The 25,698-nt window shown below is 48.1% G+C and overlaps 1 protein-coding gene across 2 annotated transcripts in view; it reads left to right on the top strand.

The window, feature by feature from the left end:
- Window positions 1-25,698, top strand: part of LOC111861231 (extracellular serine/threonine protein CG31145) — a 162,455-nt gene that overhangs the window by 102,503 nt on the left and 34,254 nt on the right. For both annotated transcript variants that reach the window (XM_023845629.2, XM_023845631.1), the window contains exons 3-4: window positions 2,773-2,897; window positions 16,380-16,458. In XM_023845629.2, the coding sequence (XP_023701397.1) occupies window positions 2,773-2,897; window positions 16,380-16,458 (204 nt within the window). The remainder of the gene's footprint in view (window positions 1-2,772; window positions 2,898-16,379; window positions 16,459-25,698) is intronic.

Genomic DNA, 25,698 nt, shown 5'->3' with positions numbered 1-25,698 from the left:
ATTACCCCGATCTTCAGGGTCGAAGAGTAAGCCAAGCAAGCTGAGTCTGTTGCCTGCTTCAGCTGGTTTCGCATATGGCTTAATTTGGAACCCTGAAGATAGAGGCTGTATGTTCTTCTGAAACGTCGGACTTCCTCCGAACTATACGGCACTACGTGCAACTCAGAAGACGTACTTTTGGGGGCCACTTATTTTTATTAAGAGAGTGGGAGGCCACAAAGTGGGCCCGAGTAGTACAAAATTGCGCAACATTTTGGTGGAGAAAAGAACTCCTGGAAAGAGTCAGCTTAGAAGATCAGGAACGAGATGAGATGGTGACGTTAAGACATTTCCTCAATTGTGTTACAAATAAAAAGAATTTGTAGGTTCAGAATTTATAATCTTACAAAGACTAAACGTTCTCCAGCGTTCATACCAAGTTTCATGAAAATCGGTCAGCAGACCCGAAAGTTTAAATGGAGGACACGCAGACATTGCGGGGCTCTCGTGAAACAGTTGAGAGAAGTTAAGGGAACCGATATTGAAGAATAAAGCAGTAAAACGTACGGTCGTGTGGGGGGAATGTGCGAAATTTGGTAAAGTTTCCTTAATGGCTGGTATAAAAGTGGGGCGGGGTGGGGCGGGGCGGGACCGGCATTGACCTGAAGGCCTCAGCGCTCTTATCTCGTTACCGCAGAACGTGGTCCACATATAAAAGTTTTGTAACGGAGCCAGATTCGCATGCTGAGAGGCGCCGCGTCGCGCAGTCTGTACGTGACGCTGTGAGGCACTAATTAAAACATTAGCCGCGCAATTGCGCCCTGTTTTGCAGACATAACTGCCACAAATGCAGTTTCCGACACCACTCTTCTAGTGCCGTTCCTTCTCGTCCTAAAAATCGACCGAGTGCTCCAAGCCCGTATCCAAGTTTGCAAATTAAGCTGGTGTTCACATCCGTACATTTCCATTTTTGCTTTGCCCAGTGCAACCCCCCANCCCCCCCCCCCCCCCCCCCCAAAAAAAATTCATTTAAGCAGTAATATCACAGGAAACACATGCATGTCTGCTGTTTAGGGAAATAATCACTGCTTATTGTGAGAATCATACAAAATAAGTAATGGAAATTGATTTAACGAAATAAACTAGGTGGTACATATGTATACCACTGTGCTTTAACCGTTCAAAGAGCATGTGTGAGTTGGTTCAGGGCACCTGTTTTCTCGCAATGTCTTGACGTTAGTTTGAAGTATCCAGCCCAGTTTTGTTTCTCCATTTTGAAGTGATCCTATGCAGCACGTGTTTACGTTCTCCTTTGTGTCTGAAGTCTGAGCTACTCTCTGATTTGTTCTTGCGTGGCGTAAGGTAAATATGAAATCCTGTGTGTGGACCGCTCAGAGAAGGAAGTACAGGATAGATAATGTTCAGTTGGTAAGGAGCGGTCGTGTTCAGACAATGCAATTATGGAACTATTAAGTGCATGTGACCGTCGTTAGGGAATTGAGAAAATGGAATTAGTAGTTGAGAAACGCAGGGCAGGGTCGCTGTCCCCTTTGTTGGTAGTCCACTTCACTTCCGTTGCAGTATACAGACGGCATGTCTCCTGAACTCTAATTCAATCAAACAGTTTCTCGAAACTGGACCCCGTGATGGAACGGGTTCAGTTTCTGTCCTCTTCTCCTTCTAGTCACCTTTCCACCATTGCTCTATACACATTTATCATCGTCGCCCCCGAAATGTGTGATAACCCAAATCACGCAGCACATTATCACAACCTCGGTATTTAAGCTGGGGCCTTTATACCTGACTCGGCGTTCGCTCTTTACCAGTTACGTTCTAGAGATGGTTCAGTATATAACAGGGGTACGCGGTAACGTAGTTGGGTGATGCACTATGCTACAAGCCGGAAGGTCGCGAGTTCGAGTCCCAGTGAGGTCATTGAATTTTTCAGTTGACCTAATCCTTCCAGCCGCACTTTGGCCTTGGGGTCGACTCAGCCTCTAACAGAAATGAGTACCAGGAGTCTTTCTGGGAGTACATGGCGGTCGGCGCGTAAGGCTGACAACCCAATGCCATCTGTGAGCCGATTGTCTAGAGAAACTGTGGGAGCCTCGACGTCTCACAGCCCTATGGGCCTCCACGGCCTGTTACAAGGATAGCTTTACCTTTACAGTATATGGCAGTGACATGAATTGCCTATTTGCACTGTGACGTTATTGCGATTTTCAGAGGTGGCAGTGTTGCTTGGGCCCTTAATACGTTCATGATAGAAAGCGTTGTTACTTTCTGGTGCATACAAATACTCTGCGTCTGTTTGCTAATAACTTTCGAAGCTTTTAGGTGATTAGCAATTTGCTGAGGCAAGTGATTGAACATAGTCTGTTGAAAACTCTGAGAATTGAAGTGCCGCGCTCCCATTAAACAAAGAGACGGAAGCCCGTAGCCGCTCTGCGCAGAGAGGCCTGCGTCAGAAGGGACGGTTTGTGTGCTGGAGCACCTGTGCATTCAGAACTTCTGCATTTGCCGACGCGGGGTTTCCTGCCATTCTCACTATAAACAGCGATTACATATGTAAACGGCATTAAAAGATTGGTTTTTGTAATGAAGACAGCATATTTTCTGTTAGGTAGTAATATTTAGGCCTGCATGCTCTCATACAGCCCTCCCAATGCTGCCTTTCCGAGCATATGCATTATCTCTACAAGAAGGACGAGCGGGCACTGCCTGGGAACCTTGCTCTTGGTGGCAGACAGCAGTGCTGATGCTTAGTGATGCTTACTGATGCTTGTGTTGCAGGAAGAACATGAGCCACCTGGACCTCTTCCACATCAGCATCTCCCAGTACGAGCTGTACCGAGAGGGCGATACTTTGGTGGATCAGTTGCTGCACGACATGGCGACCGCGCGCATCGTTCACATCAGTGAGTACAAATCCTGCTTCGTGGTCTAAGGCAGTACCGGTGTCTTCTGGGATATAGCTGGCTCGACAGCTGCCGTCTGCATGTTTCGGCCCACCTGGCTGCCATCATCAGGTGTACAGACTGCCGCACTTTGCAGTTTAAACGTGTTGGGGGGGGGTCGTTATACAGTTACGAGAAACAGAGCAGAGAGTCCTGCTCCGGCCACATACCCTCTTACTGCATGTAGAACACGGTAATGAACCTTGGCGTTCCGTAACATGCTGGGAAGTTCTTAAGTAGCTGCATAACCAGCAGCTTCTCAAGCGAGTGAAGGTCATTGCGGATTTGTGTGTTTCTGGGTTCGTGGTTCAACCGAAGGTTTCGTGTTTGCCCTTTCGTCTTCACGGTTTTTCTCCGCGTCTGGCCGACAGGTGGAGTGACTCCTCCGGGGTTCGCACCGATGCACCCGCAAGCCAGTGACCTCTTGTCCGTGTGTTGGGCTCCTAAAGGAGCGCACTGCAGGGGGCCCAGCGGCGGACCCTTTTGAGCTCATAAACATATTTAAGTTGTATTTGAAATTCGGTGACTGTGAAGGCTCTTGGGTATGAAGTCGGGTAGTGCGGTAATAGTTCACGGACGTTTCGGAGGAACGTACAGCCTCAATCTTCACGGACGAAAGGTAAGCGAAGAGGGAAGCAGACCGATCATGGAGCTCTGAGATTTAGTTGAGATTCACGGTTAGATTCAGCTGGCCCTAACATTAATAAACGTCGTTAAACGCGCATTTGACCATAATGCATAGCGTGATAACCCCTTGAAGCATGAAGTTCGTTTAAACTGTATTTAAATATTGTTCCTACCTCACACGGAGCGCGTCTCATTGTAAAGAGGAACCGAGCCATGCTGGCTGCTCGTTGTGAGAATCACTGTGTGGACAGAATGCAGACATTTTTTAAAGTTACCGCAAGTGGTATGTATACTTACCACTGTTCTTTATAGGCGTAACCGTTGAGCTGACCTACCTAAATACCGTTTGTGAAATTGTTTTTATAGGCAGAATCGCTATTCCATTATCGCGGGTCTGTGTTACTTTTCCCAGTGTGTTTTGTGGTACGGATTAGTTTTAAATTGACTTGTCTGCGTCTTGCCTCGAGCTGTGTGCGCGCCGCGCGCCGTGTTGCCGACTGCACGGAAAGCCGTAACGCGGCAACGGCTGCGTGACTGCTTGGGCAAAAGCGGAAATGCTACTATAATCCCGAGACCATTGCTCCCACGTGCGGCAGGCTCTGGTCCTTCAGCTTCATAATCTTCACCTTACAAACTTCGCCATGAATTCCTCCCCTAAAACAAAAAGCAGTATTAAATCCTGAAGGGATGAGACCTAGGCATATATAGGAGGATAATATTAAAATGGAACATCAGTAAGTATGGTGTTAGGGCGCGTACTGGATTCATCTGGCTAAGGAAAGGTAGCAGCGGCATGATTTTGTGGAAAACTTTTTTGTGATGCGTAACACGATTTTGTTTCTACAGACGTAGTCGCTTTCAGGAAACGTTTCGGTCACAAAATAACCATCAGGTGGATACACACACCGAAAAGCTGGAAGGAGCTTCAAGCTGCGGCCGCATGAATTAATGTGAACAAATAGCTTGTATCCGGGCGACCAAAGCACTGCATTCCTATACTGTATGTCAGCGAGGGGTAATGGAGTCTCGTACAGCCATTTATATCAAAGCTGTTGCACCGGATGCAGAAGCCACAGGCGCACTTCCGTTCTTACGGCAAAATAAATGCAACTGTTTCTGGTGCGCCCTCATATCGGCGTGCACCTCTCTCTTTTTGTGTGGAAATGAGGTTCCATATGCAATTCACCAGAATATCCCGGCAGATGTCAGCACTTGCGCTCATGGTCTCGAAGTAAAATCGCTATTGTTTGCAGTTCCTGTCACAGTTCCATGCGATAAGACTGCATCCGGGTGTGTCTCTTGTTCAGGGTTTTGTGATCAGCCGTCACACAAATTAAGCTAAAACCTCTGTACTTTTTTATTTGTATTTGACACTGTACGTTTCGACCTCAGAGCGGTCGTAATCAAGTCCCAAACGTACTGTCACGTGATTGATTGACTATAGATTGGTAATCGGGTTTATTGACCACTTACATGACGTAACTACAAATAACTACGACAGTCTTACTGAGTTACACACTCCAAAGATCACTGTAACTACAGCACACGTGAAGTCTTCTTAGTCTTCACTAGTCGTTGCTTGGTAGCTGCTGCTAGCTTCTCACAACTGCACCTCTCAACTGAACTACTAGCCCTAGTTATGTAGCCCCAGCGCGATCACGCGAATGTGTGACTCTCGACGGGGTCTCGACATGCAGGTCGTAACTACATGCAACTATAGCACACGTAAAGTCTTCTCAGTCTGCTTCACTAGTCGTTTCATGGTAACGGATTTAAACAGTGGAGATTCTTCAGCTTCTCTGCTAACTGCACTGACTAAGGGTTCTCGTCACAGACTCCCTTACCGTTCTCTCTGTTTCAACTAACTCCCAGGCTGACGGCCATTTCACACGAACCTCCAAGTCTTCTCTTCACAGCCCGACTTCCAGCTGACTAAGCTCTAAATCTCGTTTTGCTTATAACCCCTCGGCATGGACCACGTAGAAAAACACAGGTCTTCTGTTGTTGCTCCATTCATCTCCATGGGGACATGTTTGTTTGCGAAGACGTTACCCAGCAACGGCCGCGTATACTTATTAAAAATCTGTTGCCTAGCAGCGAATGCTGTTTCGTTGTCTGTTTCGAGGTCGCTACCCAGCAACGACTCTAGAAATAACGAAATTAATATCTGTTTATAAAAATGCGTAAAATATGAAATATCATTATTATTGAAGAAAGCAGTCTTCTGGGATTTGGCACCGTGTATATGTGGTGTTAACCGACGTTTCGGAGGAACGTATCGCCCCCATCTTCAGGGTTGAAGAAGTATAGGTAAATCTGCAAGCGACAACACCGTGAGACACGGTCAAGCTTTAGTCTGCTTGACCGTGTCTCACGGTGTTGTCGCTTGCAGATTTACCTATACTTCTTCAACCCTGAAGATGGGGGCGATACGTTCCTCCGAAACGTCGGTTAACACCACATATACACGGTGCCAAATCCCAGAAGACTGCTTTCTTCATAGTCACCGCCGTGAAAGCCTCAAATCTTACATCTTTATTATTCCTTTCATTGCAGCGTAGTTTTATATACGTTTATGTTTTGGCACCTGAGGATGACCGCCTTGCGCTCGAAGCATGCAGTATATGGCAGAAATAAAGCGTACTTCATGTGACAAGTTTAGGCGTGGGGATATGTGAAGTGTTGCCCGGCGACTCATTGTGGGCAGTGATGTTTGCTGTTGTGTACGCGCCTGCGGAACATGCCGAAAAGTGTTTGTAGGCAGCTCCGAGCTAACGGCGCGGATCCCAAGTCAAACAAGAAGGAAGCTAATAAAACTTGGGGGTTTATTTTGAAAGCGCCGAACTTTTATGACGTTTTTATGCATGAGCCGGAAGCGCGAAGTGCGATCTGGCGTTTCCAGTCAGAGCCGAGAAATACGCACCTTGGCGGTAATGCTGTTCCGATGTGAGTAATAGAGACAGACTCCTGTGATTTCTGTTAATGCAGACGGCATCGAGAAGGAGGGAACTGACTTTATTGGCTTTTTACTTGATTCCTTACTGTGATTTCTTTTTGAATTAACACAGTCTTAATGCGTTTTGACAGGTGATGGGGTTTATTGTGATGCGAATCTGTACGCTTTTGAATAAGAGCATTCTTTGCCGGTTGGCGAACTGTGCCGGGATAGAGCAGTCGGTATAGCAACTGGCTATGGGCTGGGACCGAGGGGCCGGAGTTCGATTCCCGGTAGGGTCAGGAATTTTCACTTCTCCAAACGACTAGCCCGGATGTGGGGTCAACCCAACCTCCTATACAATGGGTACGGGGGGTAAAGCGGCCGGGGCGTGAAGCTGACCACTCACTTCCAGCTAGTGCTGTGGTCAAGAAAATGTGGATCTATACAGCCACTCCTCCATACGTCTTCATGGCGTAGTGCTTAATTAGTTAAGTACAGGGACAACTTTACCCTGTCTTTATATAAATGAAGCAGATGTCTGCCGTCTAGCTGCAGTTGGCAGTACAGTTGCCACGAAGCATCAGCGCTGGGCCCAGCATCAATAGCTTCGTGTTTTTTTCCCCTTCCCCAGCCAGAAGATGCGGTTTGTGCTGTTTGTGACCGCAGAACTAATACGCAACACCCAAAGAGACTGGAAATCACTCCATGCTCTTTTGCTAGTCTGTGTGCTGTACCCACGGCCATTAAAGCGATATTGGTTTTGGGGTACTTTTCGAAGCGTCGTTCCCAACCGTCGCGTTTCAATCACCCGAGTAAGTACACTTCGATTTCTTAGTTTGAGTGTTAACCTCGGTTATAATTCTAGCTTCTGTGTATTAATTGCGTCACCATGGCAACTAGAGGCACCCACGGACGGGACAGTACCGAACCAAGGCCTCCTAACCGACTCCATGGGACACAGTGACGGTTACTTATCTGGCCCAAGATCTGCCCCTCTTATGGAGGCCGAATATTCATCACCGTGCTCACAAGAGCTTGGTACTGTTTCGTACCCTGAGAGGCTTGAAACCAGACTACGTAGCCCTTATGTCCTGAAGATCCATTTTAATACGAGGAAGAGTTAGTAAGTAGGTCAAAAATGGAAGTAAAACAGCTGTAATGGGTGTATTAAATATGTTTTCCATGTGTGTCACTAGGTAGCAGCACAGTCCAGCTTCATGACAGTCTAAGTAGCAGACGCACATGCGCATGTTCAGAGGCTAGTTTCAGTAGTCAAAATGGCGACCTTGCTTGAGGAGTGGACTTATACTGAAGAGGAGCGTTCTGTGAGGATATTCATAAAGAAATGTTTCCTGTTTCGGTGGGAAGTGTTTGTCGCGTAAAGCTGTTCAGACTCGCTGGCAAACGTTTCGATGATGACGGAGGTGAGGAAGTGGCTGAAACGACAGAGACTTCTGTGCTGCGGATTCCGGCCCACTGGTAAAGCGATGGGACAAGTTGGTGGAGGATATGTCGAGAAATAAATGTTTTCTCGAGGTTCGAGTATCGCATGTTTACGTTCATATCCATTTGTGCCCTCTCTGTGACTGCGTCTCTGAGATGGTTTGTCTGTTCCCTTAGATTTTCCGATTTAAATTGTGGGTTAAGGATGTCTCATCTCACCAGTGCATGCTACATATCCCGTCCATCTTTTCCTGACGATGAGTACAAATTGTGAAGCTCACCATGGCATACTCTGCATACATGCCCGTATTTCTCCCCGAGGCTTTGCTGATGTACGCAGTCCACGCTTTGACAGCACACTGCTTCTGCTACAGAAGGCCACTGACGTCGCCCTGTTATTGGCAAAACTGGTGCCAACTTTCAGGGAGCGAGCGGCGACGCAGGGCCCAAGGGTGAACAGAACGAAATGGAGTTTGGAGCATCTGCCACGTCTGCGGTTACGCCTCTTGCTAGCAGCTTCACGCACGTGCTGGGATAGTGACTAGGTTGCAGGATGGACTACCGGGGTATCGGGGTTCAGTTCCCGGTCTGTGGTGCCCGCCCAGTCATAAAGCAGCGCACACCGTTCCTGGTCCCAACGGACCCCCGGAGCTGAACTTTACTATGCTCAAGAATACGTGGAGCTGTGCTGCTACTTCAGAGCGTGATGCTCATGTATAAGCACAGTTGACAGATGCGAACTGTCCACGAAGAAATTCTGGCAGTGTTTGCTGCTAACACGAAACTGTATGTAAAATTTTCTGTTGTTTCGTTGAGAGTGCTTGGGAACAGGGTCCTGAGAAGAGAGAGCTACTAACAGGAGGATGGAGAAAGTTGCACACGGAGGAACTATATAATTCGTTCCATATTTATTAGGGTGATCAAATGAAGGAGTATGAGATGGGCGGGACATGTAGCATGCATGAGAGAGACCTGAAGAGAAGAGACCACTTGGAAATCTTGGGTGCAGATTGGAGGATACTGTATCAGGATGTATGCTGCATTCGTTTGGCTCGGATTAATGTAAAAAGGCGGGAAATTTCTGTACCAGCTGAGCGACTGTTAGCTTCTGAAGGAGGACTGTTTCGTGGGCTTGACACATAATCCGCTCTTCCCTCATGCAGTGCATAAAGATGCAATTTATGTTGCAGTCAGCTCGCTGTGTTCCGCTTCGTCCTAAGACGGTCTTGTTCGGGGCTGAGGCTTGCTTAAAGGGATGCGCGGTTCAGTTTCAGGGTGCAAATGGAGTGTGGGGGTGGAAGTGAACTTTGTGAATAATTGTCTGTAGTCAGCGTACCAGAAAATAACATCCCATCCACTTCTCAGAGGAGACGAATTTCGTATTGTGGACGTACGTAGGTCCGGATAGCACGGGGCTGCATTCAGAGGGGCACAAGTACTTTGGGTTTTACTGCGGACTGGCGCTGAGGTTTGTCCACACAGTGTATTTCTGTATTTCGTACGGTTCCTGGAGTAAACAGCCGTATTCTTTTTGTGTAAACAGCATTAACCATTTAAAAATTCTGGTGGTTACTATATGTACCACCTGCTCCAACATACTAAAGAGCTCTGTATAGGGCGTGCCATAGATTAGGCGGTTAGTCTCCGGCTTCCCGCCGCGGCAGCCCGGTTTCGAGCCCTGGTTAGGTTATTTGGGATTTGTGGTGAACAGAGTGGCACTGGGACAGGATTTCTCCGAGCGCTTTGGTCTCCCTTGCCACATGTCATTCCACTGACTGCTTCACACTCATTATTTGTCATCCAGGGGTGGCCAAATAGTGACCGACGTACCAAGCGGACTCAGTCTCACCCCCAACCCCACCCCAGAAGACAAAAAAAAACCTGCATTCTGCCCACAGAGTGTATCTGTGTGTTCCGTATGGTTCTCACAGTAAACAGCGACTGTTTCCCTAAACAGCATTCACCGGTTGGGCTCTGTAGCGGAGACGTAATGTTTCCTGTGAGGTACGGACTGAACACACTAAAACTCTGCATTCTGCCCACAGAGTGTGTTTGTGTGTTCCATATGGTTCTCACAGTAAACAGCGACTGTTTCCCTAAACAGCATTCACCGGTTGGGCTCTGTAGCGGAGACGTAATGTTTCCTGTGAGGTACGGACTGAACACACTAAAACTCTGCATTCTGCCCACAGAGTGTGTTTGTGTGTTCCATATGGTTCTCACAGTAAACAGCGACTGTTTCCCTAAACAGCATTCACCGGTTGGGCTCTGTAGCGGAGACGTAATGTTTCCTGTGAGGTACGGACTGAACACACTAAAACTCTGCATTCTGCCCACAGAGTGTGTTTGTGTGTTCCATGTGGTTCTCACAGTAAACAGCGACCGTTTCCCTAAACAGAGGTACGAACTGAACCTTTCGAAGGGACATGTCATGTTTTCAATAAAGTAGGAACTATAAATGTTTAAATAATCCAGACTGTATAACTGGACATTTCACCAAGGTCAGTAATATCAAAATCAACTCCTGTCCCTGCTCAACTTCTCTGCCCACAACCGACGTCCACTTCCTAGCGTTTTACCTTATTCACTTCCCCAATGCTTTACCCTCTCTCAAACGTTCTTCTGCCAGAACAGGACGAATAGGCACTGCCTGGGAACCTTCAAAGCAGAGAAAGTTATCATTAGTCCGTTACTTTTGAAACATGCTGTCACACTACCCCCCCCCCTCCCATCTTTCATANATCTTCTTTGGGAACCTCAGGGTGCATTAGGAAGCGGGTGCTATGAGCTTAGAAACTACGCTTCTGGGTGTCTAGGTGCGTCCACGACTCTCTGCCCCGCGATTAGCGTACTGTTTTAGTATTTAAAGGGTCCCGAATTCTATATAGGTCACTACAGCAAATAGAAATTAGTAGAGCCCCTTTTGAGGAGAAGAAATTTCGCAAGTTTTATGAGGCCCGCCACTGAACCACATGCTCAACGTGTTGTTGCTGTGTTGCGTAGTTCATCTCCGGTATCTCGTGTTGTTAGCGCTCAGCCGAACAGCAGGCGCACCCTTTCTCGGCAGTCCGACTGTACAGTTTCGGGAGGGCGGCTGGGGGCGCGCCAATTCTGTAGTCACCGGCTTAACTTCGCTATATGGCACGAGTATGATAAACAAGCAGGTGTTGGTGCTGTGTTCTGATGCCTGTGAGACATTCCGAGACGAAGTTGGCACCCCTGTGGAGACGATTCTCAGCGTGTGAGGAAACTAGAACAAGTTAGTGCACGTGTCTACACTAATCTCCGTGCTTACACTAAACTAAACTCCCCAAGAACTTCCCATACTTATGCGGAATGCAAAACGAAGTATTATTTGAAAGGATTAACTTGGACACCCCTTCAGGAGTGAGAAGTTTTCAGGCCCCGTAGTGAGTTCAAAGCTTGTTTAAATCCATGGAAAGACGGACAGTTTTATTTATGTAAGAATGGATCTTATAACTACCGGAGGATGTCAGGAGGGACTGAATACAACTGCTACAGGACTCGCTTCAGCACGCATGCGTGTTTCAGTTCCGTGTACAAGTGACTTGAGCTGCGCGGGACTTGTTTCCAAAGCGACGAGCAGAGGAGAACGTTCTTGGAAAAAGAACTTCGCTTGAATATTCGTACCTTTATGGTACCTTTTTCTGATGTTTGAGAGAAAGAGAGGTCCTGTAGCCGGTTTTTGTTGCATTAAATTCTTGGGATGAAAATAATTTGGTCCGACGATCATTGCGCCGTGCCTGCCCCTTGAACCGTACGGCGCCCTCAGGTCAGAAGGGCGTCCCATTTAGGCAGGGCAGCGCCTCTTTCAATATGAGAAGATTTAATTCCCCTGCACACGGTCAAAAACTGGGGACTGTTTGCCCATATTGGAATTGCATCATGTTGTGCCGAACACTTTCACGGGTCGACGTGCTTTCGGCGCTTATCTCTGTCACAGAAACAGGAACACGCTGCCAGAAAATATACATTATAATTTATATAGGCCGGGATGGCTCAGTCGGTATAGCGACTGGCTACGGGCTGGAAGACCGAGGGGTCCCGGTAGTGTCAAGAATTTTCTTCACGCCATCCAGACAGGCTGTGGGGTCCATGCAACCGCCTATCCAATGGATACCGAGGGTAAAGCGGCCGGGGCGTGAAGCTGAGCACTCACCTCAAGCTATTGCCGAGGTCAAGATAATGTGGATCTACACATCCACTTATGCTAATAACGACAGGAACACGAATGCAAGGAAGCAGTTTTAAGAAACGCAAATCTTTTGATTCTGAGCCCCCTGTGAACGGTACCATCTTTAGGCAATGCAGAATTCACGTGTTCTCACCGTCAGCATCTTTCTTACTTCCAGGATCCTTGCATCCTTACCCATAATTCTTTGTGACGGCGGAGAAAGTGTAAACACAAGCATACGCATACGGGACTGCGTGCGCACAACAAGCAGCCCTGACGGCCCTGACCACCTGCACGGGTGTGGGCATGGTAAGCTTTGCGCTTGCTCCGTAAAACTGAGAGCCGGGAAATTAATCCTCTGAAGCCTGTGTACATCTAGATAACGTTTGAACACTCAGCTCATAGGCCACAGGAAGTACTGTATCTTCATGACAAGGACCAACCGGTTAATACTGTTTGGGCAAGTGGTCGATATTGCGAAGATCGTCCGAAATATACACACACGGACACATCGCGTGGGGACAATGCAGTGAATTCGAGTGTCAAAGCAGATGATGGTACATAGCTACAGTAGTAACCAGCATGCATTAATGGTTAATGCCGCCACATGGACGCACTAAAAGCGAACGTATGTTCGTGTCACACGCGGGAATTGTAAGAGTGAAATCTATTTCAGCGCTTCACTGCCACTCTAGAATTCAAGGAAAAGGGGCGGTTGAGTGTAGTAGGTTTCTTGGTTGTCACGGCTTCAGCCTTTGTCTCCCTTCACTTTAACAGATTTTAAAAAACCCTTTCAGGTGGCGGTTTGTGTTGGTGTGTCGGATACTTCGTATAAATTGGAGACTTGGTTTTATAGGCGTTTCATTGTTTCGCAAGAGGTAAACAATTGTAGTCCTTTTCACGGCGTTGTCAGTTCTCAAGAAGGAACTGCTGATGCAGTTTAGGACAACGAAGTTGTGGCAGCATTGCAACACTGTAGCTCTGTCACTCACGCTGCAGTATCGGACAGTGCTGTAACCTCAGTGCACGGTGCGTTGCTTCACGCCATACCGGGCTGGTTAGAATAGCGGTTTCAGAAGGTACTTGGGCCGGGACACTGAGGTTTGGCGGGATGAGAAACCTCGTTTAGGCCACGACCACTGCCTTCCAACCTCTCCAATTCGTGAATCAGCAGACCGCAGCCTTCTGACAAGCCCAGACAGGCAGTACCCGATGCAGGGGCGCCGGTGACGCCAGATGGCCACGTTATTGTCGAAGTACCAAAAAACCAGCCTCTTCTCTCATGCCTCTGCTTTCACGTTCACACCGAACATGCTTCGACTTTTCCGAGCCTCCACTCCTTTCTATTTCGGATAGCGGTTTCCCACACAAGAGAAATGATTGATGGCTACCGAGGGTGTTGCAGGAGGAGGGGGCGGTCCACTCCGCCGTCTCGCCCCCGCCCCCCACACACACACAAGAGGTTCAGTTCCAGTATTAACATTGCCACAGGCAGGCTGGCTCCCGGTCTGCATTATGAATAAATCAAAGAACCGCGCGCTTCAGAAATAACTGATCGCTCGCCATTTTTCTCTCACATTTTGAGAAACAGTTTCCCCTTTTGGGCTATATTTTGTGTAAAGGAAATTGACTTTAGCACGGAAACCGTAATTCACCCCGAAGTCGAGTTTCCATCATTGTGTCTAACTGTCGCCTCTGTAGCTGCTGGGGGTCCGTGTTCTGATCCCACAGGGTGTGTGCCAAGTGCAGTTACAACTGTACGCCATTTTCGGTACAGTTATTATGCTATTCCTCTTACATAGTTTTAATCGATGGTCAAAATCTTTTATTTATATAGCTTTTAAATTTTTACTCCTCTTGATCGACACCTCTTAACAGGTCGTCTGTGTTAACGCTCTGAAGTATGAATTTCGTCTAAATAATATACAAATCCAGTTCCTACCTCACAGGAAACATTACGTCTCCGCTACAGAGCCCAACCGGTTAATGCTGTTTAAGTCGCTCTTTATTGTGAGAAACGTACGGAACACACAGATACAGTCTGTGGGCAGAATGCAGAGTTTTAGTATGTTCAGTCCGTACCTCAAAGGAAACATTACGTCTCCACTACAAAGCCCAACCGGTTAATGCTGTTTAGCGGAACAGTCGCTGTTTACTGTGAGAACCACACGGAACATACAGATACAGTCTGTGGGCAGAATGCAGAGTTTTAGTATGTTCAGTCCGTACCTTACAGGAAACATTACGTCTCCGCTACAGAACCCAACCGGTTAATGCTGTTTAGGGAATCAGTCGCTGTTTATTGTGAGAATCACACGGAACACACAGGAACACTCTGTGGGCAGAATGCTACGTAATTAGAACAGGTAGTACCACTGTTTTAAATGGCTAAGATCATACACGATAATTGGCGAAGTGTTTGCGCCACTAATCGAATGTGTTCGGTATCGAAGGATTCCTTGATATGCATCGTTAAGTAAAGCCCAAGATGCAGGCACACGGTAATGAATGCATGGAAAAAGTTAATAATTTTGAAAATTGTTCCGTGACGAGATATACGAAGGGAACTTGAATGTGACGTAACAACAGAGGCAGACTGAGGCATACTCGTATTGTTAGGCGGTGCCGCCTTGCCCTCACTTCACTTATTCACGGCGTAAGACGTCTTTGAGTCTGCGTCGTGTCATCAGACAAGTTTGCATGGGAACCAAAACAGCCGCACCGGGTCTCATTCAACACACACGACTTGACGTGCTCCCATGGATATGTATCTCCCTTCAGGACTCAGTCCTGGACAACCCTGTGGCTGGTGGTCGTGTAATTCGGAAGGCTGTCGATTGGTCGCTCAGCTTTGCGGACGATCCGACCGAAGTGACATGCGGTCAGGATGGCTCATGTCTGTTGCCCCAACACGAATTAATCAGAGTTACCCTCTGTGTTGTGCGGTTTTATCGCAGCTTAATGCACGGCAGATTCAATAAAAAACCGCTTTAGTGGCGCAGAGATCCAGCGTGTGCAGTTATGCACACGGGAGCACGCCGAGCGACTTCATTGTGCATTCGCGCGTCCTGATGTTCCTCTCTGCGCATATGTAACGGTGTCACGCGCTGAGGACTTGCCGTTAGTCTGCACATGCTACCCCCTGATTTCTCCAGTCCTACGTCTTACCGGTATTTAACGCCATCCACGGCGGATAACACGCACAAATATGCAGTTGCAGATCGTCTCCTTTAGGTTGGTTGGCAATATCCACATCAATATGTCATCACTGCTCACAGGACAGAAAGGACACGGTGAAGAAAAGACTGCTCACTTGTTCGTGACATACCACTTACCTTACGTAGGTTCGTGCAATGTGTTAACTGTGGTAGCCCGAAATTTCATAATTTCGGAGCATTCTTCTCACCGCTACGTCACTCCCTATGCATGTATGGCCGTGGGTTCGAGTCCCACTCGAGACATGGATGTCTGTGTGGGTTTATTCTACGTTTGTGTAGTTCTGTGTGTAGAAGTCCTGGGCCCAATAGGGGTTCGTAGAGCCACGAACTGTTATTTATTGCGGCTAGCACACCGCATAAACGTAAATTATGTAGTAGGCCACGAACTAATGGGCAGTCCTTTGTTTCAGTGAATCGCATCTGTTCTATGGCTACTGATAATATTTTTATATGGATATGCAAAGTGTAGTGCCCTATATAACGGAGATGCTGTACGGTCGACTATTTGTGCGTGTTAATTGTGGGAGATGGGATTAAACGTTGGCCTCGACGCATCAATTGATGACGTGTAGGACTGGAAAGGAATACGGGAGAAAAATGGGGACGTTAACAGTTCGAGACTTGCGCCTTGCTGTGTTCCCACTACAACAGTAAAATCATAATGACATATGTTACAGTCTCTCAGTCGTCGGCTGCCATGTTTTTGTTATGATAACTGCTTGCTTAGAAGTGCGTCTTGGAAGCAGTGTTATNGTGACATTAGTATCGTCAACCGAGACGTCACTTTCGCTATCATCACACGGACTCTGTGTCCGTCCATCTTTACTTACTCTTCAACTGTAATCTTGGAACCCAGTAAAGTCAACCGATTCTTCTGCAACCACTAAAAGACTTAGCTCTTTTACTTACCTACACCTCAAAGCAGCATCCTCGATACAACAACAACGACGAACAGTACACATTTACTTGTTCTGTTTGTTATACACGTATGTGGTTAGTGACGTGTCGACTTTTGTTTGCAGGTCAGAAGGACGGTGGGACGCAGATAAAGCTCATCATTGATTACCCCAACGACGTCCAGGCGCTCTTCAAGCCGATGAGGTGAGTAGGCGCAGGTTCAGAGGCCGTACTGTGATGCACTTCCCTGCCCTTACAGCGTGATGCTAATTACTTAACCCTTTAGAGATCAGATACCAGGGGGCATCTTCTCCGCGTGACGAAGATAGATGTCTGGGTCTCCGGCCCTCTTATCCTCGTGTAACCTCGGACCCTGTGACAGATAAAGCCCCGTCGTGCATCTTCGGGTTTCTCTGAATCGGAACTGAACACAGGTCACCATCTCCTCGTCGAGACGCCTGCGGGCTGAAGTTGTCCCTGCGCTTAATTAAGCACCTCTCCGTGAAGTGGGGGTATAGCTCCACAGATTCTTAACCTGACGTTAGGTGGAGTGAATGGTCAGCTTCACTCCCCGGGCAAGTAGGCATCGGTACCCATTGGAGACGAGGCTGGGTGGGCCCCCAGAATTTGCGAATAGGAGCAGAAGATCGCAGCATGGCCTCCTGTAGACTTGGCGCGCCCATGGGTGAGGAATTCTTTTTGCACCGTACTCTCAATGTGTGACGTGTGGGGTGTGCAGAGGTGCAGTAAGTCTTGCGCCTTGTACTGTGACGGTTGTATTTTGAGATATTGCACCGTGTAATCTGGTGGTCCGGCACCAACATTTCGGACGAAACTGCGTCCTCCATCTTCAGGGTAGAAGACTAAGCCTGAGCCTAGCGTGGGAGAGCCAGAACCGCTCGATACACTCTCGGTTTTTGCTCTTATACCTTGAAGACAGAGGCACCCGTTACCTCCGAAACGTTCGTAACAATTTATTAGACTACACGGCGTCACATTCCAAAGGCAAAGGGATGTTTCTTGATGAGTTGTTTCATTTTCCGGCTCTGATGCAGACCACTGGAATCGCCGAGGAAGATAATGCATTTACGTGCCTGTGGAAGGGGCAACAGAGTTTGGGGGGGGGGTAACTGCAGGATGTCAGGCAGCCGCGCGGGCAGGAATACGATAATTTTGTTTTCTCTTTGTGAGAGAAGCCGCCACGAATCTCATTTCGCTGTAAATCCTTCTGTGTTTGCTCCTCCGTTATTGAAGACAATCGGGTTAGGGATATGGATTTAGGTCAGAGTGAAACAGAGGCGCCCCGCCCCGCGTTTCTTTCCGAAAACTGTTCAGACGCCTCAGGATAGGGACCAGTGGAGGTCCCATGCGAACACGCAATGTAACTTCTGCTGTGACATTGCTGGCTGTGCGATTGGGGTTTTATGCAGTCACACCCACTCTTACTTGTGTGCTTTTCGTAGAGGTTTCCGGAAATGGTTCGGCCGCTCAGGCCGAAACGTCTTAGGCTTCTCCCGAGCAGACGGGCTAGCGGAATTAAACACGTTATAGATGGAAATGAACATGATTACAACAGGCACTGGTAACGCCACTTACGAAATGAAAAGGCGACTGACGGCTCGCTGAAGTGAGGTCACCCGCAGTGGCCTCAAGGCGTGAACGCCATACGCCTTGCAGAAGGGCCGGGCGGGCGGGCGCTTCTGCCTCGGGGGTCCTGAAGACGAGAGGTGCGTGAGGAACATGCAACTTGTTTTGCTTTGATTATTTAGACACGGTGGAGAACCTGGCGAAAATCACGACAAACAAACGAGAATGGTGATTTTTCACTGCGATTGAGGTTCCATACTGATGAGCTGAGCGACTGTCAGTTTCTCGGGACTTGATTCAGTCACGCACTCCAGTGGCTGGACTTGAGCCGTCCTCACTCTTTTGGGTACAGTTGCTGTAGAAAGTGAAGCGATTTCGATATGGGTCCATTCCAGAAGTAGGAGGCCGATCTGTGCAGATGTAATTGGGTTTAAAATCACCTGTGACGTCACTGAGCTGATCAATACAGTCCGTTTGGTCAGGCAGAGTGGCCATGAGAGTGGATGCGGCGCTGGTCACTCACTCAGAGCCTAACTGCATCTGGCTGGTGACAGTTCTCTGCGACTCTCCGTCTGGGATCTTGTCGCTAGGTGACAGGAACATGCTTTTGTACTGCGACGCGATGTGTACTTGTTGCAGTTTCGTTGCCTGGCAACCGCTGCTTCATTTGTCACAAGAGGAATTCGGAGACGGCGGACGGGCGCTTTCTAGCCCGTGTATGAAGTAAAACATAACAATTTCATATGTGTACATTAATTTAAAGTAGCAGAGCGCAACCAGACACACAGTTGCATATATTTTCTGCAGCGTGATTGGTTTGAGTGTCACGTGCCGGCGCTAACGTCGGATTTGCCTGGAGGGACTGAGGAGACCCACGAAGAATCTGACTGAGCATAGCCGGTCTGTGGGCCGAGATCTGTGTTCGGGACATGCCACTGCTCACAGCACTGCCACGTCTGGCGCGCAGTGAAGAAATGTGTTTCGCTTTAAATATACGGTACGCGAAAACTGTATAAAGGATTATTGACGCCGTCCAGTGTGGTTGATAAATGCTGCGTTTTTTAATCTTTCATTCGTTACATCCATGCAAAGGATGGAAAAAAAAGAACTCCGTGGCTTGTAGTCTGCAAGCGAACTATACCGACCGAGCGACTGCCGCTTGTCGGCAAAGTTAATGCCAACTTTTGCCGATAGAGGGTGTCACGTGGTCAGCGCAACGGATCCCCACGGCCGTTAATCACGGTTCTCTAGCCCGGAGCTGCCATTTCATTGAAATAGCTCCTCAGTTATCCTCACGAGAGTGAGTGGATTCCGTTCCAGACACCACTACTACTCAGAAAGTCTGGTAGCGCCGGGAATCGAATCTGGGACCTCTGGATCTGTAGCCAGGAACTCTGATCACTAGACCACAGATGAAAGACTTAAAAATCACATTAATCAGTCACACTTAACGGCGTTACTAATCTGTTATACCATTGCTAGTGTGACGGGCCGGGCTGAACCAAGTCTCCTTTACCGAAAACGGGTTTTGTGCAGATGGGGTGTGGAATGGATGCCAGCCCTCAGTTCTGTGACACAGAACACAGCCAATTACAGTCCTCGTGTTCTGAGAACCACACACAAAGGGATGAAGTTTTGTTCTTCTGTGGAAACACTGACAGCAACAACAAAATATTTTATTTTATATTCCACGATTTCGAGGCATTCAGCGTTTGTGAAAACATTTACAATTCTGTACGGCGACTGTAATCTTGTTTGTGTCTCGTTATTGAAGGGACGTCGGACCGCGTGTGCCCCTAATGAAGCGTACAGAGAGCGGACACAAAGGAGAGGACCCCCCCTCCCCCACCTGCACTGCCTGGGGTCAGGGAACGCAAACATTTATGTCATATACGTTTCGAAACGGCGGGGCGCAATAAAATAACTGCCGCAACTAACGTTAACAAACCTCTCATGACATGTGACGCAGTTTACAGACGTTTCGGAGGGATGTACTGCCTTCATTTTCAGTGTCGAATAGCGAGTCAGGGCAGTTGTTTTGATGTCTCCTTCGCTTACTCTTCGACCCTGAAGATGGTGGCAGAACGTCCCTCTGAAACCGTCTGCAGACTTATAGCAGACAACATGGCGTCAAATCCCAGCAGCAGTTGTCGCTGTAAGAACCTCACATTGGGTCTGTGTGACACGAAGTTACATGTCTGCTGTGTCACCTCATCCAAAACTTGGCCACGACCACTTCCTGCATTGTCCTTGATCCAGTCGTTCCAGCTACCAAATGAAGCCGGTAGTCTCAGTGGTACCAACATGCAGAATACAGCGTGTCCCAAGTTTAATTTGCGTGGCGCGCGTAGTTTCGGCAGACCAGCCAGCACCCGAGCCACTCGCTGCTGCACGTTGCCCCATTTACAGTGGAGATTCTATATGCTGTTCTATGTTCAGTGCTGTTCTATATCTGTTTTAATTATGGGAGAACTTTCCTCCCTGTAAGGGCAATGTAGGTGAACATTGAACAGCCAACCCCCAGGGCAGTTGCTGCAGAATAAAATTACGCGTCCATACATGCTCTGTGTAAGACGGAAGGGGATGTTTGTGTTCTCCAAATGCTAACGCCCTTCGCTGTTGCGAATTCATAACTTTTTTACCACCCTGTACTGACTGTTAGATTCCCTGAATTAGGAACCCCATTTTTGACCCTCCCTCCTCTTCTACATCCTTACCACTTCTTCCTACGTTTTTCTTACTTTTTACCCTGTAGATGGAAGGAGTACGTACCTCCGAAACTTTGATAACGACCTACCAGAGTGTCGACTGGACTTGTTGGTATAGCGGTAACGCTCTGGACTCGTATTCTGGATGTGTTCGGTTCGAATCTCGACAGACACCTTCCCTCCTGTCGGTTCTGTGAGTTTTTTCCTCAGTCTCTCCAGGCAATGCCGGGACAGTAGCTTGATCAGATAACGACCGCTTCCTTCAAAATCCTTTCCAATTCATCTTCCATGCCACCATGTTGGTTAAAGACGCTGCAAGAGCAAAATGCACGGTGTCGTCACATGCCAGAACACAGGCACACAGGCGGACTCACTTGCCCCGCCACACTATGCTGTCGATCAGTGTAGGCAGGCTGCGCGGTTTGTGATTAGTGTCGCAACTTTGCACACCGTGTATGAGGCAGGATGCAGCACTGTGGTCGCTGGCACGCGATATTCAATTGCCTCGAAGCTGGCATTCGCGGCTGCTGTAATGAAGCAATACAGCGATGTCAGCAGTGCCAAGGCTCCCTAAGTACCGAGCCGTGAGCGATGCAGTGCAGTCACGCCAGTGCCGGGTTCTTTTCACGCCGACACGTGTGATGCATTTCGCCTGGAATTTAGAATGCGTCATAAAGACCGGGGTACGCGGTAGCGTAGTTGCTTGAGGCACTGTGCTAGAAGCCGGAAGGTCGAGGGTTCGAGTTCCGATGAGGTGGATTTTTTTCAATTGATCTAATCCCTCCAGCCGCACTATGGCCCTGGGGTCGACTCAGCCTCTAACAGAAATGAGTACCAGGAATCTTCCTGGGGGTAAAGGGCGGCCGGCGCGTAAGGCTGACAGCCTCACCACCATCTGTGAGCCGATTGTGGGAGTCTCAACCTCACACACGGCCTGTTACAGTACTGACTTTACCTACTGCCGTAAATACGCAAGGGAATAGACATGTTGGTCACACAGGTCTGAGGGACAGAGTCACTGACCAGCTGACTGTTGTTGAGCGGGTCAGAAAATTCTCATTTTTATTTTCCCCCAGAATATTTAGCGAGTTGCACGCAGACACGCGCGTAGACTTCGCGTGAAGTGTCGCTCCTGTTGTGCGACATGAGTGCAAATCCGACAGTATCAGCAGAATTATTGAAACTGGCCAAGAACATGCCTCACATGAAGCCCTCCCATTTGTAAGATCAAAATTTCGCCCAAATATAGACCTCCCAACGTTAGCAAATTTTTTTTCTATAATGCACCCCTTCCAGCGTCATAAAAATATTTTAAAAATTCCGATTATATGCTCTACGTATACCAGAAGGACAAGCGGGCACTTCCTGTGAACCTTCAAAATCGGAGATATAGTTTCTTCCCCCCCCCCCACAATGTGGTGTCTCTCACTACCCCTCCCCAATTTCTTGTTCTTGCCACAGTGTGTAGGTTCCTAGAACCATCATAGTCAGATATCGGGACCACGAATTACTGTGCTGGCGAGGACCAGCAGCAGTTTATCAGTCCGTCAGTCAGGCATTGGAGGGATAGGTAAGTTCTCTTAATTCCGTGGAGAAGTCCATAAGAAGCTGCTCGTCCCTCAGCGAGTCAGATTCCCAGCGAACGGTCTATAAAATTGAATTTGGCCGTGTAGCGACCAGATCAGAGTCAGAGAAACGGAGAGCAGTGTACGAGTATTGTTCTGTGTGATGTGCATAACGCTCTGTTTATTGGGAACCAGACTGAAGGGGAGTGTTAGAGTAAATACTAGGGACAGAATGATGGATGAATACTGTAATTCCAACTTGAGAGAATAATTGCTGTTAAATTCTGCTTACGTATTATTTATTCAGAGCCGTCCTCACAGTTGGACAGACTGCGCATGCGTGTCACCACAATTACGCGATGCAACTAGAGATGCATAAATGCTGTGGAGACTGCAATGGACATCACGTGACTGCTGACAGACATCAGCGTGACGCGTTCTGTGCAGTTGATAACAGCATTTCACTGAAATTGCGCTTTCGCGTAAGATGTTGCAACTTCGACTCCCGTAACAGATCTGTCGCCACGGAAGTCAGTGAACAAATAATGAATTGAAAATTGAATGTTTTCATACCGAATTAATGTAATCTTTGGTCTTTCCTCGAGGTTATCACGACGGTTCGAAGGTTTCCTGGGGATTGAGCCGTATTGAAGTAATAAAAAGTACTGACGTTTCGGAAGGATTACCCTAGTTTTAGGTCTTACTTCTGCATGCAGTACCCAACAGTCGTACAGTGTTGACCGGTATAAATAGTATGCAATTTGACGTTCTTTCAGTTCTTCGATACTGAAGGAGGCAGTACAATTCTCCGAAACGTCGGTATACTTGCACCAGACACTACGGCGTCGCAAAGTAGACGATAATGTTCTTTATAGTGACCGCCGCGTGAGAACGTTTCGCCGGTTCCGTGGCACACCGGTGTGCGTCGGCAGCGACCGACAGGCACCATTCGCGTTTGTTTACGTCTGGCGACAAACCAGGGCTGCTATAAAACAAATTTCAGTTCAGTCGACTGGGAACTTACGCGCTTATAGGTAAAGCCATTGATTTTCATTTGTGTAGTACTAACCAAACCACGCCATGTCGACCCTTCCATAGGCTCTTCACGGGGAATCACATTTGTTCTAAACGGTTAGTAGAGCCTGAGAGAGCCGCCAGCATAACTTCTCCTCACTGATTCGTAACGTGAGATTTATACTTCTCTTTTCCTCCTTCCACCTTCTTCTTCTGTACTTATTACCTTTCCTTTGAGCCTCTCACATTACTTCTGTTTTGCCTCTCCTTCACTTTATCCCTTGCTTATCGTCTCCTTTATACCCAAACTCTTTATTTCCGTTTGCGTCCCGTCACATTTATTTTCTCTCGGGACAGTGCGCGCAGGTTTCTGGGGCTTCTGCCCCACCCCCCCATTTTAAGGCTGTATACGCCCAAGTTATGATAACGTGGCCGTTGCATCAGGTTCCTCCGAAACATTCGCGCGCACCTACAAGACTGCACGGTAACACAGACGACCACAGGGACCTCTCCGTCTAGTTGTGTTCGATGGCCGCAAGAAATCTCGGTAGTACGAACCCAGAACCATAAAGGTGCAGGCAGCCTTACTGACCGGTACTATTGTTTGCCAATTTAACAAAAAGTATCAACACAGACGAAGAACATCCGGGAAACTGAGGACCCTATCCGAAGGATCTACCATAATCACCTTGAACACTTTCGTGCCTGAGTATTTTAGAACACAGTTCCTACATCACAGGGAACACCATTCAGTGCAGCTGAGGAAATAATTGCCGTGCTTATGAAAATCGTACGATAGATGTATAAAGACACTTTGTGGGAGAATTGCGAGAGAGGAGTCTCGGGTCTGAGACGGAAAAGTATGATCATGAGTCCCGTGGGACTCGGACCATAGCGTGACTGCGCTGACGAGGGCCAGCAGCAATTGTAAACGACAGACCTGCCCTCTCGTCAACAAACCCGCAACTGTCTGACGTCAATTAAAAAATCTGGTCTATTGGGGTCTGACACCAAGACTGACCGACTGTCCGTCGGTCATGACATAACTTTGAGTTCAGTCATTTGAGAGCTGCAGTTGTGAGAAGTGAGAAGCTGGTAGCTGAGGCCGGGGACAGTTCGGGAACCCAGAGGAAGGGACACATCGGGTGTTGGAAGCCGCTTACCAAGCAACGACTGGTGAAGCCTGAGAAGACTTTGTGTCCTGTAGTTACAGTGATCTTTGGTGTGCGTAACTCTCATAGTTATTTGTAGTTGCGAGGGTAAATGTTCAGTAAATCCGGTTACTAATCCAAACCCCGTCTATAGTCACTCAGTCACATGGCAATATTTACCGAGCCGAGTCACCTGGATTTCCAACTTCTGCATGAAACGGCTCAACCGTGGCACTCCGCCATCTTTGTCCACACAGTCCCTGGCGGTCCCTGACGACTGTATCGTGTTCCGCAGGCGGCCCTGGATTGCCGTGTGTGTTTTAAACCCATATTGACTTTCTTTCCATGCCTAAGTGTTTCGAGGCGTACCTAATTTAATTATCTTCAGACGAACAAGACTTGGCTTAGGTAACCTTCGTCTGTCTCTCAGGGTCTTCAGTCACTGCTCTTTTCTTTTTGGGGGGGCGTTTGTTTGTTCCCTGGAAAAGTGCGGCGTCCGGAAACCTGGAGCCGGAGCCCCCCTTCCCCGCAATCTGTTCAGGAGTTATCTGAACCACCCCTTTGGGGAGTCTGGACTACTACCGTCACCCCCATACCAACAAAACTTTCCCCTGAACTTTGTATGCCAGCAAACTCACAGCACGTCCAGCCTGTCTCGTGGAGACCATGCCTGCACAGGGTGTTTCAGAAGTCCATTTGTACGCTGTTCTTATCACAGACGCTTAACGACAGGTGGAATCAGCCCCCCCCCTGCTTTTGAGATCGGCTACGTTTTTCTTAAGCCTCCATTCACGTCTTTCTTTCCGTCCTCTGCTTCTTCTCCGTTCGCTCATCTGAGTAACATTCAAGAACCGTGTTACTGTCTCACAGAAAACATCGTGTGTCTATTACAAAGACCAACCTGTTAACGACGTTTAGGGAGAATCGCATGAAACACAGACGGGCTGTGTGAGCAAAATGCAGAGTTCTGGAATGCTAAAGGCAGATGAAGTGCGCAGAAGAAGAAGAAGAAGAAGAAGAAGAAGATGATATTGTGATCCCGTGCAGATGGCTCCGGCAGTCCCGCCCTGCACACGAGCTGGCCGCGAGCCTCCGAACTCTATTAGCATCAACATACGTACATATGTTCATTTGTGTGTTCTTTTTACGGTTTTGCTTTGATGTCCGTTTATAGCGGATGTAAATCCATTACCGCAGGTACAGCAGCATTGTAGCAAAGCTAGGGCTTAATCTGCAATGCAGAAACCTCATCACGTGGAGCCATAGATGTGAGTGTTGTCTGTCGTTACAAAAGCCAGCGGCCCTCCACCACAGAGACAAGTGCACACAGCTGATGCTTCCAGGGACCGGACTCGTTGTCTAGCCATCGGAAGGTCACAAGGGCCCGCCACTTGTCCCTATCCTGTGCCAGATGAATGC

The sequence above is a fragment of the Cryptotermes secundus genome, unplaced genomic scaffold, assembly GCF_002891405.2.
Source record: "Cryptotermes secundus unplaced genomic scaffold, Csec_1.0 scaffold2516, whole genome shotgun sequence".
Taxonomy (NCBI): Eukaryota; Metazoa; Arthropoda; class Insecta; order Blattodea; family Kalotermitidae; genus Cryptotermes; species Cryptotermes secundus.
This window is presented reverse-complemented; position numbering and strand designations above follow the sequence as displayed.